The following is a 22953-nucleotide window of genomic DNA, read 5'->3' as shown; positions in this document are numbered from 1 at the left end:
TTAGGGTTAGGGTTAGGTATAGGGTTCGTCAACGTCGGAAAGGCGACATGTCGGAAAGGAGAAATGCACCCCTTCTGGATCTGCACAGTATAGTGGCTACAATGACTCGATGCAAAACTGTATTTATGTGCAGAAAATGATAAAAAAAAAAAAAAACAAGACAGGAAAACAAAATGAAAACAAGTAAGTGTGCAAATAATTAAACTGAAAAAAGGTGGTTCAATAAGTTCAAAAATATTGCACTAATTGTACATATGTTCTTGAGGTAATTGTTTATCCCCCACAATCATGAAAGCTAATGTGATCTTTGAGACTAATCCTAAAACTTAGTTATAATGCATTTTGGCTTTATTGGGAAGTACGGTATATCACTGTCTATTCTAGGAGTTCTGTTACTGTTATTTTTTACTTATTCCCACAACTGGAGTAGTATCACATTTTTTGTTTGAAATGCATTCCTATGGTCGAACAGCAATGGTTTAAATTAGGTTTAGCCACTTGAACCGTAATTCCCCAGGGGTCTATACTTGGTCTCATCCTTTTTTCACCTCTACACAAATCTCTCCAACAATAGATGATCTACTGGGCCCACAAGTTCAAAACTTTTTACCATATCTGATTGGATCAGATTTTGGGTAGTTCAAAACCAAAGATCAGGATTGGGATCACTGATATCAGATCAGGAAATCCAATCTGTAATCTTGATCAAATCTTCAAAATGGGTAGTTCAAAACAAAAACATAGGATTGATCCCAAAAATCAGGATTACCTTGATCCCACTGGAGGGGTAGATTTAGAGTGGAATACCAGCAAATTGCACTACACACTTAATTTAAATATGTTTCATTTAAAAGAAACTTTTACAGTAAATGTAAATACTATCTTATTTGTAGCCTTTATGGTTGATTTAACATTTTCATTTATTTTGGTCACATTTGCAGTGTATACTTACTTGCCTACCTCCCAGAACAGTGTATTCCAACAATGATTATAGAACAACATCACAAAATATAGGATTTCAAAATCTTGTAGCCCAGTAGATAATCTATTTTTGAAAAATGTTTGCATATTTTTGAAAAATGCTTGCCTATTATGCCTGGAATAGGGATGCTAGGGTTCATGTGGTCAAGCCTTTCAAATGCCCAAGACTTGCCTACATTAATACCAATAATTTGGCTGTCGGTTGCAGCAATAGTGGTTTGTACATATGCCAGTCCCTATGGCCCATTGCATAGTGGTCTGTATATTTACAGCTAATATGCAAAGGTCATGCAAATCAGAAAAAAAGGCTTCACATTTACCCATATCTTTTGCAAGTCAAATAAGTACTTTATATGGCCAGGTCTGTAAAACAAGTTATTATTGTGTCCCATAAACACCTTGCATGCAGATTCACACTTTTACTTTGGATGGAGATGGACATTAGGAGTCCATAGCACAGGTGACCCGTCATTTGTATGTTTACTAGAGGCACTGCTTGTCTATTTCTGATGTTTAGACAGGAGTCGGTCTTCAGTGTGACCATTATGGATAAAATCTCTCTATTGATATTTTGGGGTAAGTCTTATTTTTTTAAGGCAACATTTCACACTTCAAATAAGGGCTTATCACAATTGAATTGAATTTGATATGACACACAATTCACCTGTAAAAATATTAGTTAAAAAATATGAATATTGGAATTGCATAAGATATGTACTAGTTTCAGTCATGTCACTGACATGTAATATTATAAATATTGAGCTAATATCTGAAGGTGATATGGCTGACATTAGTTCAGGTTGTATCACAGAAAATTGGAAGAAATCTGTTTAAGCCAATTATTTGTCTTTCAAATAAAACACATAGTTTTGAGCTAATTTGGTCACTACCATGCCACTCACTCACTGTACTTTCAGTGACCAAATTACCAGACCACTTTACTTCCATCTCATAAAACTAATAGGACTGTACAATTTACAATTTAGGCCTTTAGTGTATCCAGTCTTATCCAGAGCGACGCAATCGAAGTGGCTTGAACCCTAACAACAAACAACAGAGTAAATGGTCATATAAATAGAGTGCAAAGAAAAAGTATTGAATTTTAAGTAACTAGGATTCCAGGTAAACATCAAATCTAGCATCTGTCTAAACATGCTATCTAACATAGGTATTTGTGGTCAAGCAAACAGTAGGCTATACTGTATGTCTAAATAACATACATAGCATATGTAAACAAGTAACCAACATACATCGGCATAGTATAACTAGCATCTATCAAAAATAGGCTTAAGAGTGATACAGTCTGTATCAGTACAGTGAGGTAGTCTGAAGACTACATGGTAGCAATGTCCACATTTCCATGCCACTGCACTACCATATTATAAACGTACCAAGACATTTATACCATCATTGCAAAACAACAGCACTGTACTACTATAGTAAAAACAGTACCATACAGTACATCAACTATGTAGGTATAATTGTTCCAGTTACCAAATTAGAGAAACAATACAAATTGTAGCAAGTGGCGGTCATACCATGTCACAGGAATTTACAAATTTATTTCTGATGATGAACATGAATAATGTTGCCTGCAAAAAACTTAAAAGCATTACACCTTAAACTTTACTAAATATAAATAAGATGTATTAATGCAGTGCAGTCATTACATACTGTACCATACAAACAAAGATGTAGCCTGGCCTACTGTTTCGGATTACTTCCTTGTATTACTGGAAAGGCACCATTACATAAAGCAATAAATGCAAATCAATTTGAAAGATTATAGAAGGGAGAAATACCTTTTGTTTCCTTTGTGGAGTAAAATGATAAAGTGTCAGAATAATAAACTACCAGAATAGGCACAAATACAAATGTCATTTTTATGGAGTAATGCCTGCACACATACGTAACAGTAGATTTTCTACAAATGTTCACAATCTTTCGCCAAATGTTTGCCTATTATGACATGCCCAGAAATACTAGGGTAATTAATCATTCATAGTTTGCCTAGCCTACATACATACCTTTTTTTTGATGTACCAAACTGCCAGAATTCCATACTGTACAAATGTAGACAAGAATGATTTTGTACTATGGTATTGATTTTGTCTAGCCGTGGTACTAACGTAAAAACATTTTTGAATTGGATGACATAGTATGCCTGTATATAGTATGACTACTATTATGGTAAAATTGTACTGCCATGGTATTGTCTATATACAACTGATATAAGGTATAAACCCATATACAGTAAGTACCATATTTAAACTGGGTTATACCATGGTATAATTTATGTATGATAATGGTAGCACCATGATGATCCATGACTGCTACCATCGCTGTGTCATGGTATATTGTTTATACTATAATAATAGCTCTTCTCTTCTGGGGGTCCCTGGCACATAGTCTTTTCAGATGGGGGTTCCGCTGCCAAATGTATATCAATTTGGGGGTCCTTGGCACGAAAAAGTTTGAGAACCACTGTGATAAACGACATCTCTTGATCCCTTTGATCTCTGCACCTGTTCCTACTGTAGCTCCACTGCTGATGTGTGTTGCAGAACAACAGAAATACTTCTTACACCACAATGCGTCCACTTGGGATCGCGCCAGGATCCATTGCCAGGTAGAAATGTACTTACTTTTACTGAAAAGCAAAAACAAATGTCAAAAGCTGTAAGTGTAATCTTTCAAGGTATAGCTTACTTCTAGTTCATACTGACTGCCTTTACCACTTTCATCCTGGTCTCCCCTTTTTGGCATTGTAGACAAAAACTGTGGCAATTCTTTAAGTTTATAGAGCTTAAGTGGTTAAGAAGTCATAAAATATGAAGTAGGGATTAAAGCTTTTTTTTTTGTGACATTAATGTTTGTATATTTACAGCTAATTCTGTTTATGAGCGATACAAAAAATATGTTGTCTGTTAAATTAATGCAAGATGAAAAGGATATTGACCTTGGGTTCATATTATTTCATAAAAACACTGTTATCTCTGTAAGCATATCTAAAAGCAAATTATGTAATAGGGGTATCACAGGTATCCAGGGGGCTCCCTGGCTCTCCCTGGCTGCGTGTCAAAGTGTCCTTGAGCAAGACACTAAACCCCTAGTCACACAAGGCCAGCCCTCAAGCCTGCTTCTTTCGTTTTCTTAATTTAGAGTAGCCACATTTTTTATTACCCCCTTTTCTCCCCAATTTAGTCGTTATTGAGTTGTACTTCACTGTGGTGTGTTCAAATGCTCAAGCAACTATCCATGCCTTTAGGTCTGTTACAAGGAGCTGGTCACCCTGACTCCAGATAATATCCAGAGCATCGTCCAGAACCTCACCTCTGACTACTGGATCGGACTCCGCAAGAACCCCAACACCACTGCCTTCAACTCCACTACCTTCAACTCCACGACCTTCAACTCCGCTACCTTCAACTCCACTGCCTTCAACTCCACCATGCCCTGGTCCCACTGGGCCAACAAAGCCCCTCTCACCTTCCAGAACTGGTACCCGGGTTGGCCCAGAGCCAAACCCAAGCCCAAGAAACCGCCAGCAGCCCCCGTCTTCAACATGTCAGGTGTTTGCCCAGTGTGCGAGTGCTGCTGCTACAGTGGCTGCTTAGACGTAACAACAACAACAACTGTAACAGTAGTAACGAGCGAGTATGAGGATGTAACAGTAGTAACAAGCGAGTATGAGGATGAGAATATAACAATTTCATACGAGAACAAGACCGTAACAGACATGCCCACGATGACAACAATGACAACAATGACAACGGCAATGGAAACCACTTGGCTGGTACCGGTAACTGGTGTCACTGACAGCTTCACTGCCAACTTCACTGAAAGCTCTAATAGGACAGAGGATGTTGTTGATGATGATGATGATGGGTACATTGAAGATTCTTGCGTTTCTATGCTTAGCTTTGGGGCTTGGATTGAGAAGCACTGCTGGGAAGACCTTCCCTACATTTGTTATGAAGGTAGGGCATATTTGAAATGTGCTATGTGTATTAGATTTATCATGGCACAAAAAAGTATACGTTTTAATAGCACTGGTAATGTTAGTTACTGTTCATTTATGATGATATGATATGGAAAGAATCAATAGGCTGCCCTGAAGAAATCATTAACTTTTGGGTCAAAATGAAGAACTACTTTATTAAAGTATTTAAAAATATTACAAAAACCAAAACACATTCAACCAGAACAAATCATTGACAATTATAGCTATTTATTAATGTATAGCCAGTAAATACAATAGATGGATGACACATATACTGCTGTGCAAGATCGGACATCAATATATAGAAAAGTTTTAACATACAAAATAAAACTAGACGGGTGGATATTCTTGAGATTTGATGGGAAAGATCAGTAGACTGCTCTGACCTGAATTGATACGAAGTGCAATCTTTCTAGTTTTTCTGTGTTTTTGTCAGTTTAGTTTTTTAAATAATAGAATTACTATATTTCTATCTTCACCCCTGCACAATTGTCATCCTATGTGTTCCTCTTGCAGAGGGTTTCACCAGCATTGCCACATTTACCAACGTGCATTCCAAGAACGCCACAGTGAGCTGGCAGGCTGGGCCTGGTGACATCAGCCATTACCGGCTAGAGGTCAGATCGCTCAGAGGTGACTGGCCACCTCTGACAAGGAATCAGACTGATTTGACCTATGACCTTGACAAACTGATAGAAGGCTCTGGCTACTCGGTACAGGTGTTCCCTGTCAAGTGTGACAGAGATCTCCCGTCTAAGAAAGACATATTTTATACCAGTGAGTCTATTGTATTATTCGTTGTTATCATTTAGACTTATTTGTTAATCATGACAGAAAATTCAATAACCTATGAATAAAAGCTTGCCACTTAAGCCCTATATAGGCTACTTGTTTGATGAATAGTGAAAATAGTCGATCTACAAGCTCACAACGTGGCATTGCGACTCGTTGTGATCTTGTAGATTGGCTATTTTCGATAATTATTATTATTGTTATTATTATTATTCTGTTATTATTTTATTCGCCTATGCCCAAAATAGGGATGGCAGATTGAAAGTGATTTGAGTAAGTAAAGTAAAGGCAAAGAAAAACTTAACCAATCAATCACCTTTCAAATGTTCTTAGAGCCGGGGGCTGTGGGAAACCTTACTGTCACCAACGAAACAGAGAGTTCCATCTTCCTGTCCTGGGATGCTCCGGTTGGAAACTCTGACCACTATTACATAGAGGTGAGGGATCATCCTGACAACCGTAGGAATACCAGCACAACGAACCACAAAGTCAACAATCTGCTACCAGGAGGCCTTTACACCATGGATGTCATCACTGGATCCGGCGAGTCCACACTTGGAGATTCAGTCAGCATCAAAGCATACACCAGTGAGTTTGAATGTCGGTCTTGTCCCCTGCAATATTATGTCTCCACTTAAGCTCTATCTATACTATACTTCTTCATGTGAAGAAGTATAGTATAGCGAAAATAGCAGATCTACAAGCTCACAACGGTAGACCTGCCTTTTTTGAATGTTTAAATGTTTTGCCAATAATGACATGCCCAAAATGGAGAAAAGGGTTAGAGAGCCCAACAAGCAGGATTCCCATTTAACCCATTTAGACCTGAGGCCGATTCTAAAAACGCCTTCTAAAACCTAACCATAGTTTTCTGAAAACATTCAAATTCTTACTAAAAATAAAAAAATGAAAAATGATGTTACTATATTATAGCAACAACTAATGAGACACAGAGGTGGCATCCGGATTGAAAGGTATAACAACGTATAGGTAGCAACAGGTCTCAATGGGTTAATGACTCAAACACTACCATTTTGACACTGAAAATTAGTTACTTATTCCACACTTTACTTGCATCTGGCTATACCTTGCCAAAGCTGTCTTTATTCCTTACTCTAATATTGTTATGAATCTCATATAGTCTTTGACAAAAATCCTGGGAAGGATGCGACATGTACATAATGTATGTATTGTACACAGTGAACAAATTATCATAAGATGGCATGTATAGAATTTAACCACTTGAACCCCAGCATCTGTATTGTGATGATTGACAGGCAAAATCCCTCAACAGCGACACCTGCGGGCAAATAGTTTTTCATTGCAGCTGAAAAGGATGAGGAATTAATATTCCAATCAGCAGATCTGAATTGATTAATGACACTGACTGACGGTGAATAAGGTGATGTGTTCATTTCCATGTATTCGTATTATATTTAATCAAATACATGTTATTTTTCTAATATCTCCAGGGCCTGGTAAAGTATCTGGACTGAAAGTGACAGACAATAAGAAACTCTCCCTCGTGCTTCACTGGAATCCTCCAAAGGGAGACACCAGAGGCTACCGTGTGGAGGCAAGGAAAAATGAGTAGGTTCAGCCTGTGTATACCTGTCTAGTGGAGGCTCTCTGCCTGGGGAGATAGAAAGCTGGATGAAAGGATGAATTGATATGATACTTTACAACCCTGTTTCTCAACGTCTGGTCCGGGGCCCACCAGGGTACCAAATGGACCCTTACAGGTCTGTAACTCTGAGAGTGTACAAATGGAATGGAACCAAATCATTTGTGCATTATTCCCAGAGTGACAGACCTTGTAAGGGTCCATGTGAACCCCCTGGTGGTCCCCGCATGGACCCGACCTTTAGAACCAGTGCTTTACAATGTTTTCTACAGTATTCAGTATTCAGTATTCAGTTTCTATCAGTTCATAATATAGTTGGCATATCCATTGCTTGACATAACCACAGTCTGTTTTATTTCAATGTTATTCTAAATGCGTCGCCATCTTGTTTTTTTGTTTTCCCAGAACAATGCTTTTCAATGAGACACTTTATAAGACACATAAAAAGCGCCAGAACGTGACTGTGCGTGGTCTGCCCGCGGGCACCAAGGTTCAGCTCAGTGTGGTAGCACTGGGCAATGGGACTCTGGAAGGGGAGATTGCCTCCCTCGAAGGACTCACCAGTAAGTAGAGTTTAGGGCTGCAAATATACATATTTTTTTAGCAATTATGCTATAGATTTCTTTTTCGATTAATCGAATAATATTTATTTGATCAAATATTATTTTAGTGATTATCGATTATTATATAAACATATATATTACATTTTATATTATATATTAACATATCAATTAAGTACTTATGCTGTATGTTATGCTTTTTGCACAACGGTTTCATGTTACAGTATCAGATCTACAAGCTCACAACATGTTGCAAAGCGACACATGAGCTTTTCACTCCTTCACTATTTTTGGAAGAAAATGCAACCATTTCGCTATGACATGCATAAAATAGGGATTGATTATTAATCGATTATTTTATCCAATTATGGATTATTTTTTATAATAGATTAAAATCGATTGGTTGAATTAACTGATGCACTCCTTGTAGAGTTTGTGCTTAATGTTTGCACTGATGTGGGTCTGTACCAGTTCACCAGGTGCTAGGACTCCAGGGGGTCTCCAACTAAATGATTCATAGTTAGGAACCAAATGGGCCCTTAGAGGTCTGTAACTCGGAGAGTGTATGAATGTACATTCATTTGTGCACTCTCCGAGTTACATTAACATTGAGGATTTTACAGTGTAGATTGGGGTGCCAGAGATTAAAATCATATCAAATGGCAACGTGGTGTAATGTATGTCGAACTGGGGGTCCTTGAAATGACAACGGTAGAGAATCACATTTCTAAAAGATATCCCTGTCTCTTTCACTCCACCGACCCCACCTTCAACTTAATTCTCTCCACTCTTCCCACAGCTCCTGGACCAATAAAGAACTTAAGCTTGTCCACAACAAGCTTGTCCACAACATCCGTCCACATCACTGCCACTTGGGACAGGCCTGACGGTAGCTATGAAGGTTTCACCGTTTGGCTCCAGCTGGGTGACACCATCAGAGACCCAAAAAATACTACAAACACTGATATCACCTTTAAGGACCAGATCAAGTCTGCAGCCAACTACACTTTGTCAGTCACCGCCTTCAGTGGACATCTCAACAGCACCACAGTGTCTGGCTCCATATACACCAGTGAGCAGCTTTCTAATGTATGCCCTGATCGGCATCACTATCAGTTGTGGTGGAAATGAAACATCTCTTAGATGCAAATGTTAATTTTTACTTCCTTGTCTCTTTGTCTGCTTCTCGTCTCCATTGCACCCTTCGCCCTCTTTCTACTTTTAGAGCCTGTGAAGCCTAGAGATGCCAGAGTCACATACTCTAATAAGAGCCACATCACTCTAGAGTGGACCGAACCGATAAACACAGTGTCAGTCAAATACCAGGTCAAATACAATGCCAGTTTCTGGAATCACTCATTGAAAAAAGAGTTTGACAACCAGACCAGCTATACGTTTGACGGCTTGCATTCAGGGACCAAGTATGACTTTGAAGTGCGAACGATGGCGGGGGACCTGTTGAGCGATCCAACCACTGTATCACGCTGCACAGGTGAGACATTCAGACCTCGTCAAATGATATTTGCAGACAAAGCATTTTAGATTTTCATTTAAACTGCTTTTACTATAGCAGATGGGTGTTATTTGTCGTGTTGGGAAACACTGCAGTAGAGCACTGGTTTCTCACCTGCATCCATAATAAAATGCTCTCCAACGGTTCTTGTTGGATGTACTGTATTTATATTGGTGTTCTAAAACTAGACCTGGCGGGAACATCATATGTGACTAGTCGACTACTAAAAAAGACAAATGATTTGTTCTTTCCAATATCATGCCATTTAAATTTAGTTTGGTAATAATTTGGTTGTACTCTTTTGAGGCCCTGCTGCATGGTTGTGTGGTTATGAACAGAAGGTATTCATAAGAACAAGCTGGCATAGAGGGCTCTTTTCTTTGTTCAAATGAATTTCAACTGAATTTGGAATATAAATGGGTATAGCTCTAATTCTGCTCTACGTGCATTGTTGGCTGTGTTTTGATTAACTCTAAAGATGTTTTTGCACACTCTGCAACTATGAAAGTGTGATAATGGACCGAATGCAGCTCTGTTTCCATGGAGTGTTTTTAGCGATTTTGAAAAGGTCTTATCAGTTGCAGGAACTCACTTCTCTGTTGTATAATATCATAGAAGTCCAAATTGTAATGTCAAATGGGAGTCTTCTTTTAACAACTTCCAACCCGGTGTTTTCTTGTTTGTTTGTTTGTTTGTTTGTAGAGACTATGTTTTGCACCCACCCACCCGTCCGTCCGTCCGTCCGTGTGTCTGTGTGTCCGTCCGTCTGTTGACAGCTAATCTCCGGCACCATTGGCCCGATCGACATGAAACTGTGCACACACACTCCCTGGATGCCAGAGCAGAACCTCTGCCACAAATGTTATAACGCCACCAGGAGGCTGATCTTTGCAAAAAAAAGATTTTTGATATTACTCCTACAGATTTTGTCCAAACATCCCGCAAATCGGTTCACATTATCTCTATAGTCATGTGATCAAGACGGATCTGTCCGATTTTTCATATTCCATCCTATTTGGCGAATTTAGAACATTGCTCCGAGAAGCACTTTTTCTAGTTTGTTTTGTTTTGTTCTAAAATAGCCGATCACAGCATGTTGTGTGTGAAGTATAAAATAGGTCTTAAGTGGTTACTCTCTCTCTCTCTCTCTCTCTCTCTCTCTCTCTCTCTCTCTCTCTCTCTCTCTCTCTCTCTCTCTCTCTCTCTTTCAGCTCCAGAGAAGAAGAAGATCACTCTGTCCATGGTGTGTTCGTCCCAGATAGCGCTCTCCTGTGATAAAGACACTACAAGGGAAGAAGTACTCAAAAAGGTATGTCAGAATGGGTGTTGTTCATTCTATTAAAAATTCTTATGTTTCATATTGGTCAACCAAAAAAAGAAGCTGAGTTTATTTATTTTAACATATTTGGCAGGGCAGTGTGACATGTATCATGGAATGATCATGACTTGTGCAAGGTGAATACAAGATGGTTGATTTTAGAGAGTTTTGCTCATTGGTTGTGTCTGTGTTTTGTTGCAGCTGGAAGAACATTTCAAGAAACTATTGAAAGATGAAGTGTTTTGGAGGATCAAATGGAATGAGGAGATTGTCTAGAATGCAGTTGCAAGAGTTTAACCAGCACTAAACTTAAAACACATTTCTTGGACTGCAACTATTGATTATTCTATCAAATGCTTTTTTTAAATTAATCGAATAATCAAGAAGCACATTTTCCTCTAATAGATTTTTTAAAATCATCTATTAAATCGATTAGCCCTATTTTATACTTTAGTAAAACTGTGTCACGCTAATATAGAAAATAGCCAATCAACAAGCTCACAATGAATCGCATCGCTATGCATTGTGAGCTTGTAGATCTGCAATTTTTTGTTTTTGAAAATGGATTATTTGGTTAAAATGATTAAATCGATTAGTTTGATAAACTGTTGCATTCCTACATATTGCACCACTTTCAGTTTTGGTTATACCTTTTATTTAATTTGATTTAAGCGCCCTTAACTGATGTTAAGGGCGCTCGGGTGGTGCAGTGGTAACAGTGCCTGCCCACCACCGAGGAGGTTATGGGTTTCGAATGCTAGCCTCGCGTAGCCAGACTATATCACTGCGTGGATATGAGTCTGGTGCTTCTATGAGGAAGTTTTTTTTCCCAAAGGGCTCCCGCCCTTTGGGAAAAAAAAACTATCAAAAATATGGCTCTGGACGCAATTGGTTAGACCTACAACCAACTACCAATTACAGTCTCCCATATTTTAATACTGGGCCCTGATTGGTCACCCCAGACTTCGGGAGCATGAAATGGATTCACAACGGAGCGGTGCCAGACCTTTGACGAGCGTCTATACATCTGTATAACACTATTGGCCGCCCATGTTTTGGGGGAGGGAAGCCAGGTGGGGAGGATGATATCACTATCAGTAGCACGAAGGCTCCACGTCCTCCCGGTGGGGGCTCCTCACTGGCAGGTGAGTGAGTAGGAGACAACAGCAGTGACAACACACAAATATGTGTGGGGAGTAAGCAATTGGCAAAACGACAACATTGGGGAGAAAAAGGTGTAAAAAGCACAAAAGAAAATGATTGTAAGATCTTACTGATCACTTTTAAAACTCAGAAGGGCTTAGCTCCCAGTTATATTTCTGACCTTTTAAGTTCCTGTAAGCTGCTTCACTTCCTGTGATCCTCAAATGCTTCCTTTCTGGCTGTTCCAACCAAGGTGATGGAGCCTTTGCCATCAGGGCAACTACTCTTGGGTATGACTGACCTACGGTCAGATTGGCAAAGTCAATTTCTTTTTTTTAAGTCTCTCCTACATTAAAAAGTCAAAATAGAGTCAAAATAGTGATTCTTACTATTTTGACTCCTAATTCTATTGCCTTTTATTTTCATTTCTTGATTTGTTTTTATTATCTCTTGTGCTGTTTCACTGCCTTAACAGTGTTCTTTTATTTCATAAAACACTTTTTGAACCCTGTGTTGGACTAGATAAATAAAGTTATACATTGTCTCTCCCTCAATATCAGATTATTGAAACTTTTTGACAATCATAAGGCAATGTAACAAATTGCAATCACCTTTTACCTTTCTCTTATTCAATTATAGTCTAACATGCCATGTAGTTATTGTTTAGCGGTTTATTCTACCGACACTTCTGCTCCAGTCCACACAGGATACTTTACACAGTGGTAGTGATACTTAAATGTTTGCCTACAACGTGTTCAGTTATCAACCCTTGTTTCATGAACTAAACACGTGCAGTGGTGGTGGTAACTAAGTACATTTACTTAGTTAATTTAGTTTAAAATGAATCTGTACTTTACTTGAGTATTTGTATTTTGGATACTTAGGATATAAGACAAATATTGTACTTTTGACTCCACAAATGTTTTTATTTTTTTTTAAAGATATTTTTAGGGGCTTTTCTGCAACGTGACGCGCTGTGAGCTTGCAGATCTGCTATTATTAATATTTTATGAACAGTTCGGGAAAATTTTCAATACAGCAATGCATAAAAGGAATTTGTACTTTTGAATACTTAAAAAGAAAAAATCAAGTACTCCAGTACTTTTATCTCCAGTACTTTAACTCAAACAATAGTTGAGGGAGAGTGATAAGATCTCACCTAATGAAATTAAGCAGAGTCAACAAGGTACATATAATGAAATTTATTATGTACAGTACAGATTATGAAAATGTAGTATAAAGTTCATACACATACAGACAGAAATACATGAATGCGAAAGAAATGATGAATATTGATAGTTATTATCTATCTATAAACATCAATAAAATAAATTATATTTTCTACAATACATGTTAGACTTTTAGCATTGTTTGTCTGGTCTGACCAGTCAAGTTTAATAATCTAGTTCTTTCAACAGCAAATTTGTATTTGCTTTAAGGTCTACCATAACGTAGTTTCGTTATAGTACATTCTCTTGAAGTTATGAGTGCTACTGTGTGTTTAGATGGTGAATGGTCTGAATTTCTCTAGGCGCTTTATCCAATCATTCATTCACACACACACATTCTAACACCGTTGGTGGAAGCAACTATGCAAGATACCATCCTGCTTATTGGAAGCAGTTGGGAAGCAAGCAAATTAGCATCAATTGAAGTGGCCAAGTCTGATTTCCTATTATTCATGCATTGAAGCAAGCTTGTCCCCAGAGGAAAAAAAAACAAAAAACTGGGGGTTCAGTGTCTTGCTCAAGAACACTTTGACGCAAAGTCAGGAAGAGCCGGGGTATACGTATCTTAAGATAATAATAATCAGCTTAATTTCATTAGTTGATAGGACAGTGGCAAAAGACAGCTAGCAGAGGATGATGTTAAAAAACACTTTGAACCTACTGTAGTGTCATTATTTTGAGCAGCTCCATATATGGGGCATGCATATACTGATGACACCAGCCGCGATCTCCATATACGGGCATACAAGGGACAAGGACTGACAGAAACAGAGATCCGGTTGTCCAGAGCCACAGATCCGACCGTTATGCCCATATATGGTCATGTGCATATATTGAACCGACCGACTGCAAACTCTGTGCCAAAATAGCCGACCTACAAGCTCACGTCAAAAATAGCCAACCTACTGTACAAGCTCACGGCACTCACAATTTGCGTGTGACTTTAAAGTCCTAAGACAAGTTTCTATGGACGGCGTTTGTCAGTCAACAAAAATACACTATTTTCAAACAGTACAAGCATCGGCGCAACATTGTTGCATATTACTTATTTTTGTGGGGCAACCCTAACCTGCTTGGGAAAAACAGCTTCCTCTCACAATGAGATCTGGTGTGGTGGAATGATGGTCATGAGCGTGCGTCCATCCAGTGGAGCAAACATTGGGTAGAGCTTCTCCTTGAAGGTTCCGTTGAAGGAGTAGATGTGGGACTTGGTCTCAGCGTTGTAGAAGGAGATCTGGCCTTCTTCATAATCCACGTATATGCCCATGCGATGGGGCACAAGACCCACAGGCAGGGGCGTCTCCGGCTTGGTGCAGGCGAAGAACTGGTGTGTGCTGCGCCACAGGGCCCAGTAGCCCTGCCGTGGGGTCATTGGGAAACGGCCATGGCGCTTGGAGCTTGCGGTGGTCATTCCTATGCGCCAGTAACCGTTGTTGACTACTTCGACCTCCCAGTAGTGGCGGCCACTACCATAGCCTTCCCAGGCCAGCACACAGGGCCAGCCGTCAAAGCGCTGAGGGCTGTAAGGGAGGTCTGCCGCAGAAATGCCTTCCTGGACCTTCCGGTGGTCATCAGACAGCTGCAACCATGGGTGGTTGGTTGTGGGGTCAAGACTCACGTCAGCTGTTTGGACGGTTAGAGATGGTTGACGTAAATACAATACTGTAAGCTGATAGCGGAATCAGCTCAGAATTTGTGAAAGTCATGTTGGTATCTTAGTGTAACTGATTCATGAATATACAGTATATAAAAATGTGGCGGCAACTGAACTACATAATCGCACACAGTAGCGTTGATCTTACCTGATGCACTACAAATCCAGCTCCACACTGAAAATAGAAAACATATATTTAATGTCAATACATTTAGGCTCAGACTGTGTACATACCGTAATATGTAAAATGTAAACACCCACCTGAGTTGGGGATGTATCGTGGAATGCCTGCTTTCCAGGTGCGCTGCTTCGCCAGCAACCACAACTGTGGAATCATTCTCTAAGGAGGAAAAAAACAAGTTAGAGTTATTTCTCTCTTGTTTTTAATGATTGTCCACAGTGTAGAGAGACAGAAAACAGGGAGAGAGAGTCAGGAAGCTAAATGCAGCAAAGGTCCACCGGACCACCGCGCCCGGGAATTGCGGGGGTAACAGTTCCAACAGAGATTTCCTGTCTTGTCTTTCCAGAGCAACATTAGCAACTTCCTCCTGGGGATACCGAGGCGCCACAGGGTCTCTTCCCAGTGGGACTTCAGCGAGGATTTCCCTAGGGAGACACTCGGGAGGCATCCGTACTAGATGCCCGAACCACCTAAGCTGGCTCCTTTCCAAGTCAAAGAGCAGCGGTTTTACTCTGAGTCTCTCACGGATGACTGAACTTCTCACCCTGTCTCTAAGGGAGAGGCCTGAGAAAACTCATTTCGGCCCCTGCATCTTATTCTTTCGGTCATGACCCACACTTCATGCCCATAGGTGAGAGTAGGGACAAAGATTGCATTATTTTATTTTGTACTTTGTATGAAGGGTTGTAAAGTTACAATTTGATTCTGATAACAGCACCACCATATCAACTATGAACAGAGAGATGTTTTATCTGTTGAATCTTCATACAATATATCAGTACAGTGACATACTGCCAAGTGAGAGGGTTATCAGCCCGAGAGTGGAACACTGTTGTATAAACATTATCACAATGCTCCTTTATTAACAGTATGATGATTTAACCTCCATACAAAGGTTCACTAGTTACGTAAGAAACATAAGACATTTCATGGCTACTATGGCTATGGCTGTAGGCCTATATCTGTGTGATAGGCTACATGTGTCATGATTTGATTGATTTACAAACAGACTTAAAACTTCTTATTTGTGCAGTGATCTATAGCCCACATTTATTCAGCTATGTTAACTAAAATAATCTAAGCTAACGTTTTAACGACTTAACGACTCAATGGCAGAAATCCTATCATGAATCTAATGCCAAGATAAAAGATTGTAATCGCACAAGCATGGAAGGTTTTATAGGTTCAGGAATGGAAAACTATGAAACTCTGTCCTTGCTTGTCAAAAGGACATCTGAAACATGTGTGCGTGCGTGTATATGTGTGTGCGTGCTAAAGTGCTTGCATATGTGTGTGCGTGCATGTGTGTGTGTGCGTGCGTGCATATGTGTGTGGGTGCGTGCATATGTGTGTGTGTGCATGCGTGCATACTGTATGTGTGTGGGTGTGTCCATATCATATGTGTGTGCGTGTGTGTGTGCATATATACGTGTGTGGTGTGTGCATGTGCACCTTGCCGTCTTCCTTCAGGATGGACCAGGTGATGAACTCCAACAGAGGCAGCAGGTTGACCAGCCGTTTCTTCTTCAGGCCCAGCGAACGCAGTAGCTTACCAAGCTCCTCACTCTCCACACCACATGTCTAGTACACACACACACACACACACACACACACACACACACACACACACACACACACACACACACACACACACACACACACACACACACTGTATTACGCTATTTGTATTACTTTTTTTTTTAATTTAACATTTTGAACATTTGTAAACACAATTTGTAAAAAGAAACGTTTTAAAAAATAGCGTTTGTAGGAAGTGGTTAATTCAGTGCTGTGCTCTGTGACAAGTCTTCCATTGTTCCCTCCCAGGCCTCATGTCAGAGCCCTCACCTCTGAAGCTATCTGTAGTTCCTTGGCCCACTCCATAATCCTCATCTGAGCTTCCTCGTTGGCATCCACCTCCAGTTTCCTCTTCTCCTCCTCCAGTTCATATTCCGCTATCTTCCAGGGTGTGTCTTTCAGTAGCTGGAAGCAAACATCATAGACATTTCATAATTATTTCTTTTAAAAACATCCTTAACCCATTAAGACCTGAAGCCGATTCTACGAATGACTTCTAAATCAGTAGTTCTCAAACGTTATCGTAATTAAAAGATTTAAAATTTGTTTTCAAAAATAGCAGATGTAGCCTACAAGCTCGCAGCGTGGCACAGCTTGTATAACGTTAAAATCTAAAATGACACAGATTCTTTCCTGGTTTTAATGGATTAATTAATTACACTGTTCAATTCACCACTTAAATCCTGTGTACTTAATTGACCAGAGTACCCCCATCTGCTATTTTCGCAGAATGTTCGCCCCAAAATAGGTGTATTTTTCTGAGGAGGGAATTAAACTTCACTCTTGACCGTGCAAGTGGCAGTGTGCAAGCTTATCTCTTATTGTTGATATTGTCTACTGGTTTTTGCCTGCGCACCTGCTTTTAAACTTTCGATCTGGGTGTGCAAAGGTTTTTCTACACTTTCCCTTTGTTAAAATATGGGTAACATAATAGAAAATTATGTTACCCATAACATAATTATGTTACCCACACACACACACACACACACACAGACACACACACACACACACACACACACACACACACACACACACACACACACACACACACACACACACACACACACACACACACACACACACACACACACACAATGCACTATGTACTGTACCTTGTCAATATGATGGAGTTCTCCGGACCATTCTAAGATTAACTTCCTGCTCTCCTCCATGCTGCGTTCGGTGCGAGTCTGAGACGCTCTCTTTCTGCTGCTTTCCCCCTCATCAGCCTTGTCCTTCTGAAGAAATTACAGCACATACAGTAAAGCAGAATCAATATCCAGCTTTCTTTGATATGATATAGCCATGAACTGTGGTTTACTAACTAGAAGAAATACAGACTGTAAAATGAACTGATCATTAAGTTGACTGGTTTGAGGGTCAAATCTTAGTAGTCAAGTCTATTATCGATGGCTGTTTTATAAGTATAAGCTGCTTACCGTATGTACAGTTAACTAGTCTAAAGGTCCAAGTAAACATTCTTACTCCACCCACACCACCCGACCTCACCCTCTTGTGAAAACAGTGAACACCCTATCCCAACACCTGAGGACTTGTACATGTCAGCATCCATCAGATATGTTACTGCCTACTCCTGTCCTAGATGTTCTAACCATTTACAGTACAGTACTACAGGACAGTAGGTGATCTAACTGGGTCATAAAACTATTTGTATATGACTGACCTATCTATCAGCATCCACAAACTCTAAAAAACACCCTAGCCCTACACTTTGTTGCACTAGCGAAAATAACCAATCTATAAGCTCAAGCACATTAAACATTCACATCATTTCTTCTTCAGAGGCTTTTCTGGTAATTAACCACTATGCAGTCAAATCTATCAAATTCTGACCTATTAGACTGATAACCTCATGTACAGAACATGTGGTTATCAGTCTAAAAGGGTGCTTGGTGGGGTGACAAATGGGTCTGTCTCACAGACTATGAAGGACCCAGTTGAGAAATGACATTTCCTAACTTGTAATGCATTTTACCTTGACGTTTGAACACCCAGATTTTTTGTAGGGAGGAATTATAATAAAATATGAAAATATTTTATCTACAAGCTCAAAATACATCATGACGTGTGAGATCTGTGGATGTGCTATTTTTGGACACGTTTGAACATTTTTGCCCATAATGATATCCATAATACGAATGCCAGGTTTACAGGTTTATCCTATCAATAACCTATGTGTGACCCATGGCAACGCTTATCCAATCTCTGTGAGCTGTCATAAATTCTAGTTTGAACTCATCTTGACCAACATAAAACTTTCAGGATGGCCATTCAACTGTATTTACAGGTGTTTCAATCTACATCTTTATCTATACCGTTATCTGTCAATTTTAACAATGTAAAAGGAACACCTCATGTTTTTTCCAGCAAAGTTTGATGGAAAAAGGGGTCTTTGAAGTCACTGGGCACAACACATGTTATAAACTCTGGCAAACTGATATTTAATGTTCTTATTTGTGAAGGAAGCAATATTATTGGTCTGAAGAAAGAAAATAATATCAATACAATCAATAATACACATGGTCCCTGGTCCTCGTCACCAAATACCTAATACCTAAAGCACCTAATGTAGAAGTGCCACATTTCTGTCGACTTTGTTACTTGCTTCTTTGACCTCAACTCATTATTTTATTAGCATCATAGCTCTGGACTTGTTGTCTGTCTGTCTGTCTGTCTGTCTGTCTGTCTTTCTTTCCTTCCTACCTTGCAGACTTGGTCCACTTGTTCCTTCCAGTGATTGATGAATTGGACACACTCTTGCAAGCTGCGCAGGTCTTTCAGACCATTCTGACGAGTTGGAGGCTGTATGAAACATGTCAAGTTATCAGCAGGTTATAATAACACATGCCCTGACCTAATAAAAACTCATCAAATACTGATTTAAGAAATCAGATTTGGAAATGGAAATTGCCAGACACAAACAGCATTTATGCCAAATGACAGTAGATAAATGGTTTAATAGTCACTGAAAATGTTAAACCAAAAATGTAAATACATTTTCCCATCAGAATAGATTTTCCAGAAGTTGTTTTTCTTATGGTCAGGAGATTGTTTTGGTGGGGACAGGATGCTTTCTTACAAAATAGCATACATAGTAGTGCGCGTGTGCGTGCATGTGTGTCTATGCAGTATACAGTATCTGTGTATGCGTGTGTGCGAGTGTGTATAATATTTGTTTTTCCATTTTTACACAGGGTTTTGCATGTGTCATCTATACCTGAAAGTGTATGGAGCTGTTGTTGTTGGGTCTGTTGGGTGAGCTGGGAGCTGAACTGTGGGCCTGGATGTCCTCCTCAGGTACTGACCAGCGCACTGCCCCAATGGAGCTACTTTGGGTGGTGCTCTCCCCCCCCAGCTCTGCGAGGGGAAAGACTTATGTTTAGAGGAGTGGTTCTCAACCTGTGGGTCGGGACCCCCAGGGGGGTCCCCACAGGAGTTCTTTTGGGGATGACAGTGAGTGAAGTGACAATTTAAGAACCTTTAAGACCTTTTTGAAAAAAAGAAAAAACATTACTGCATCAAAGGTAATCAACAAACTATTCTATAAAAACTGGTCAAACATTGGCCAAATTGTCAAATAATATAAGAAAGAGGCAAAAAGTGTGAAAATAGCCGATCTACAAGCTCGTAGATTGACTATTTTCACAATATTTATCAAATTAATACATTCCAGTGCTTATCAGGGCGGGGGGTCCCCAGTTCAAATATGATCATTTTGGGGGGTCACAGCCTGAAAAGGTTGAGAACCACTGGTTTAGAGGACATTCAGTTACCTAAGATGCCTGTAATGGGGTTAATGCCTATAAGTTCCACCTATAATTAGCAGGAAACAGGTGGTTACTTGTTCTTTATTGGCATATTAAAGCTAGGTGACCACAAATTGTTTTAAATGAATGATTATGATTCGTCACATCAGCGTCCAAATGGGCATTTATATAAACTTTCAAGTAGGTGACTGACAGTAATGGTCTGCAACCAATAACCAGTTGTTAATGGATGGCAGCATATCAAATATCAGTTTGGATTTTAGTAACACATTTTATGACCATGGATGTAATAACAGGGTGCCATATTGTCTGCGGCAAAGGTGTTATGTAATCATATCAGTCACTGATGTTGCAACAATATGTCATCTAGATCAGAGTGAGGAAAGTACATACTTGTGGTTTTAGTCTTCAGAATGCTCTTCATCTCAAAAGACATTATATTCCTTTGAAAATAGAAATGGACATTTGATGTCATTACATTTGCTAATAAAAAAAATGGAAAAGGAAGCATTTACAAAACTTGCTTTCATTGATAAAGATATTATTTGGTCTGCATATGCTTGTTAGTTTCACTCCTATTAAGTTATTATTATTTGTCAAATGTCGCTCCAGCCATGTAATGTACTGTAACTGTTAATACAAATTGGGAGGAAATGTCAAACTTTATAAATTGAATTAAATTAAAATGCAAGTTTTATGGATACTGAAAATGGCATTAAAGGAGAGTGAAATGTATACACTATTCACAGATCCAAGAGACCCAGAATATGCTGCTGTACTAAAATGTAGAAATATGAGAAATGTTTTTATGTTGAAACATATTAGCTAACATATCAGCTGATCAGATTGCCGATATCATCAGATATTAATAATTTCAACCATCAATTAATATAAATTACTATAATAATGATCAGCAAAAGTCCTACCCAGTGCCTCGGGGGAGGGCCAGTATGTTGGTCTGGTAGTTTTCGAAGACTGGGCAGCCAGTTCTTCACTCAACCCTATTTACTGAACTACTCCCTGAACTTTGGACTTTTTATGGCTAAGAGTTCCAGCTTGAGATCCTTCAGGCTTACCTGGAAATCGCTGTAGTTTTATTACATATTATGTGAAATGACGAGACGCGGTGTACAGCTGCTACAGCAGCAGCTATCAGGTCAGTCTGCACCCTATCAACCATATTCTGTGACGTAGGCTATTATAGTAGACCTCACTTAATTGGAGCGGGAAACAAACCAGTGACAGTAGGCCTAGTGATATAATCATTTTGTGACCCCACTTAAATGTTAAGCACTCCTAGTTACAAATGTTTTTATTCTGTACTGTAGCACTTTGAGATTTGTTTCAAATGTAAAGTGCAATATAAATACTAGAAAAAGTGCTCCTCGGAGCACAACTCTCCGCCAGAAGACTTGTGTTGGTTCGAAGGTCGCGAAGGTCGCTATCCCTCTTGTATATGTAAGTGTCCTATCCATCCTGTCTGGGTAAGTGTCCTCTTCCGTTCATTCTGTGTAAGTGTCCTATCCCTCCTGTCCTATCCGTCCTGTCTATGTAAGTGTCATATCCCTCCTGTCTATATAAGTGTCCTATCTGTCCTATCTGTCCAATAAGACAGATAGGAACAATTGGACCGCGACTACTTGACTACTTCCGGTTCGAAGGTCTGGGAGTGAGCTAGTGGCCGGATTTTCGGTATGGGAATCTGGCTTATCACAGTGACACATGTATTTATAGGTCGCTATCCCTCTTGTATATGTAAGTGTCCTATCCAACCTGTCTGGGTAAGTGTCCTCTTCCGTTCTGTCTGTGTGAGTGTCCTATCCCTCCTGTCTGTATAAGTGTCCTATGTCATATCCCTCCTGTCTATATAAATGTCCTATCTGTCCTATCTGCCAATTATGTATCAGCCATGCAGCCATTTCATGGTTCCCATCTTACCTCACTCTGACAGTGGCAGAGACACTGTCAGAGTGATGCCATGTATATATAGGCCCGGTGGCGTCACTAGCCAATCAGATCACAGTATTTCACGTGTCACGTGAGGCTTGACCAATCGGTGTGTCATGTTTAGAAAGTGAAAACGCAGTGATAACAATACTCTCCTGGCGGAGAGTAAAAATGTATTATTATGTATAATTATAATAATAATAATAATTATTATTATTATGTATTACTTAGTTTTATCTTGGGCTCAGTGGATGTGAGTTGCTAGCCCTGGATTTGCTATGAATGAAACTAATTCATATTATGTTTTAAATATTTTATTTATTGAGACATGCTTTACAGTCATTGGAATTGACACATCCAGTGCAGGAATAATTGGTCTTGATTTGTAACATGAATAAAAGGTCAACTCTAATTTCTCATCTTCAAATCCAACACTGTGATTTATTCAACCATTTCCCTCAATCTGTTAAGAGCTGACAGTTGTCATAACAAATAGACCAGCATCATCAGCATCAGAAGCGAGATATGAGTCAAAAATAATATACAGCAAAACATTAGGTTAGAGGCATGAAACACCCAGTCATAAAAGGAGATAGCTGTTTGATATGATTTAATAATAATCATATCTTTCTCCACCCTAAA

General features: G+C 39.4%; 2 protein-coding genes across 3 annotated transcripts; one reads left to right on the top strand and one right to left on the bottom strand.

Annotated features, from left to right (window-relative positions):
* The first annotated feature begins 1411 nt into the window (after nt 1-1411).
* On the top strand, nt 1412-12466 carry LOC311034903 (receptor-type tyrosine-protein phosphatase H). 2 transcript variants are annotated; one of them, XM_084042935.1, is made up of 11 exons: nt 1412-1557; nt 3522-3610; nt 4250-4961; nt 5501-5617; nt 6110-6364; nt 7249-7366; nt 7806-7963; nt 8760-9032; nt 9186-9452; nt 10685-10782; nt 10993-12466. In XM_084042935.1, the coding sequence occupies exons 1-11, from the start codon at nt 1458-1460 to the stop codon at nt 11065-11067; spliced, it is 2262 nt and encodes a 753-aa protein (XP_083899061.1). In that variant the 5' UTR covers nt 1412-1457; the 3' UTR covers nt 11068-12466. The 2 variants fall into 2 exon arrangements, with proteins under 2 accessions (XP_083899061.1, XP_083899060.1); XM_084042934.1 differs by having other exon boundaries at nt 5501-5761.
* A 930-nt stretch (nt 12467-13396) lies between these two features.
* Nucleotides 13397-17845, bottom strand: LOC311035254 (nuclear factor 7, brain). Its single transcript, XM_084043353.1, has 6 exons — nt 17689-17845; nt 16847-16981; nt 16451-16579; nt 15079-15157; nt 14966-14992; nt 13397-14786 (listed from the first exon to the last, which is right to left on the bottom strand). The coding sequence occupies exons 1-6, from the start codon at nt 17746-17748 to the stop codon at nt 14257-14259; spliced, it is 960 nt and encodes a 319-aa protein (XP_083899479.1). The 5' UTR covers nt 17749-17845; the 3' UTR covers nt 13397-14256.
* Between the last annotated feature and the right edge of the window lie 5108 nt (nt 17846-22953).

Source organism: Gymnoscopelus microlampas, assembly GCF_963454915.1.
Source record: "Gymnoscopelus microlampas genome assembly, chromosome: 19".
NCBI classification, from domain to species: Eukaryota; Metazoa; Chordata; class Actinopteri; order Myctophiformes; family Myctophidae; genus Gymnoscopelus; species Gymnoscopelus microlampas.
Note: the sequence above shows the minus strand (reverse complement) of the source record. Positions and strands in the feature narration are given on the sequence as shown.

What these genes read in the sequence shown, in the direction of transcription:
- LOC311034903 (XM_084042934.1), top strand. Translation starts at nt 1,458, where the DNA reads ATGTTTACTAGAGGCACTGCTTGTCTATTTCTGATGTTTAGACAGGAG. An exon ending in CTCCCTCGAAGGACTCACCA is followed by an intron (nt 7,964 to 8,759) that starts GTAAGTAGAGTT and finishes CTCTTCCCACAG; the next exon opens with CTCCTGGACCAATAAAGAAC. An exon ending in CACTGTATCACGCTGCACAG is followed by an intron (nt 9,453 to 10,684) that starts GTGAGACATTCA and finishes TCTCTCTTTCAG; the next exon opens with CTCCAGAGAAGAAGAAGATC.
- LOC311035254 (XM_084043353.1), bottom strand. Translation starts at nt 17,748, where the DNA reads ATGGAGGAGAGCAGGAAGTTAATCTTAGAATGGTCCGGAGAACTCCAT. An exon ending in AACTACAGATAGCTTCAGAG is followed by an intron (nt 16,580 to 16,846) that starts GTGAGGGCTCTG and finishes TGTGTGTACTAG; the next exon opens with ACATGTGGTGTGGAGAGTGA. An exon ending in ACGATACATCCCCAACTCAG is followed by an intron (nt 14,993 to 15,078) that starts GTGGGTGTTTAC and finishes TTCTATTTTCAG; the next exon opens with TGTGGAGCTGGATTTGTAGT.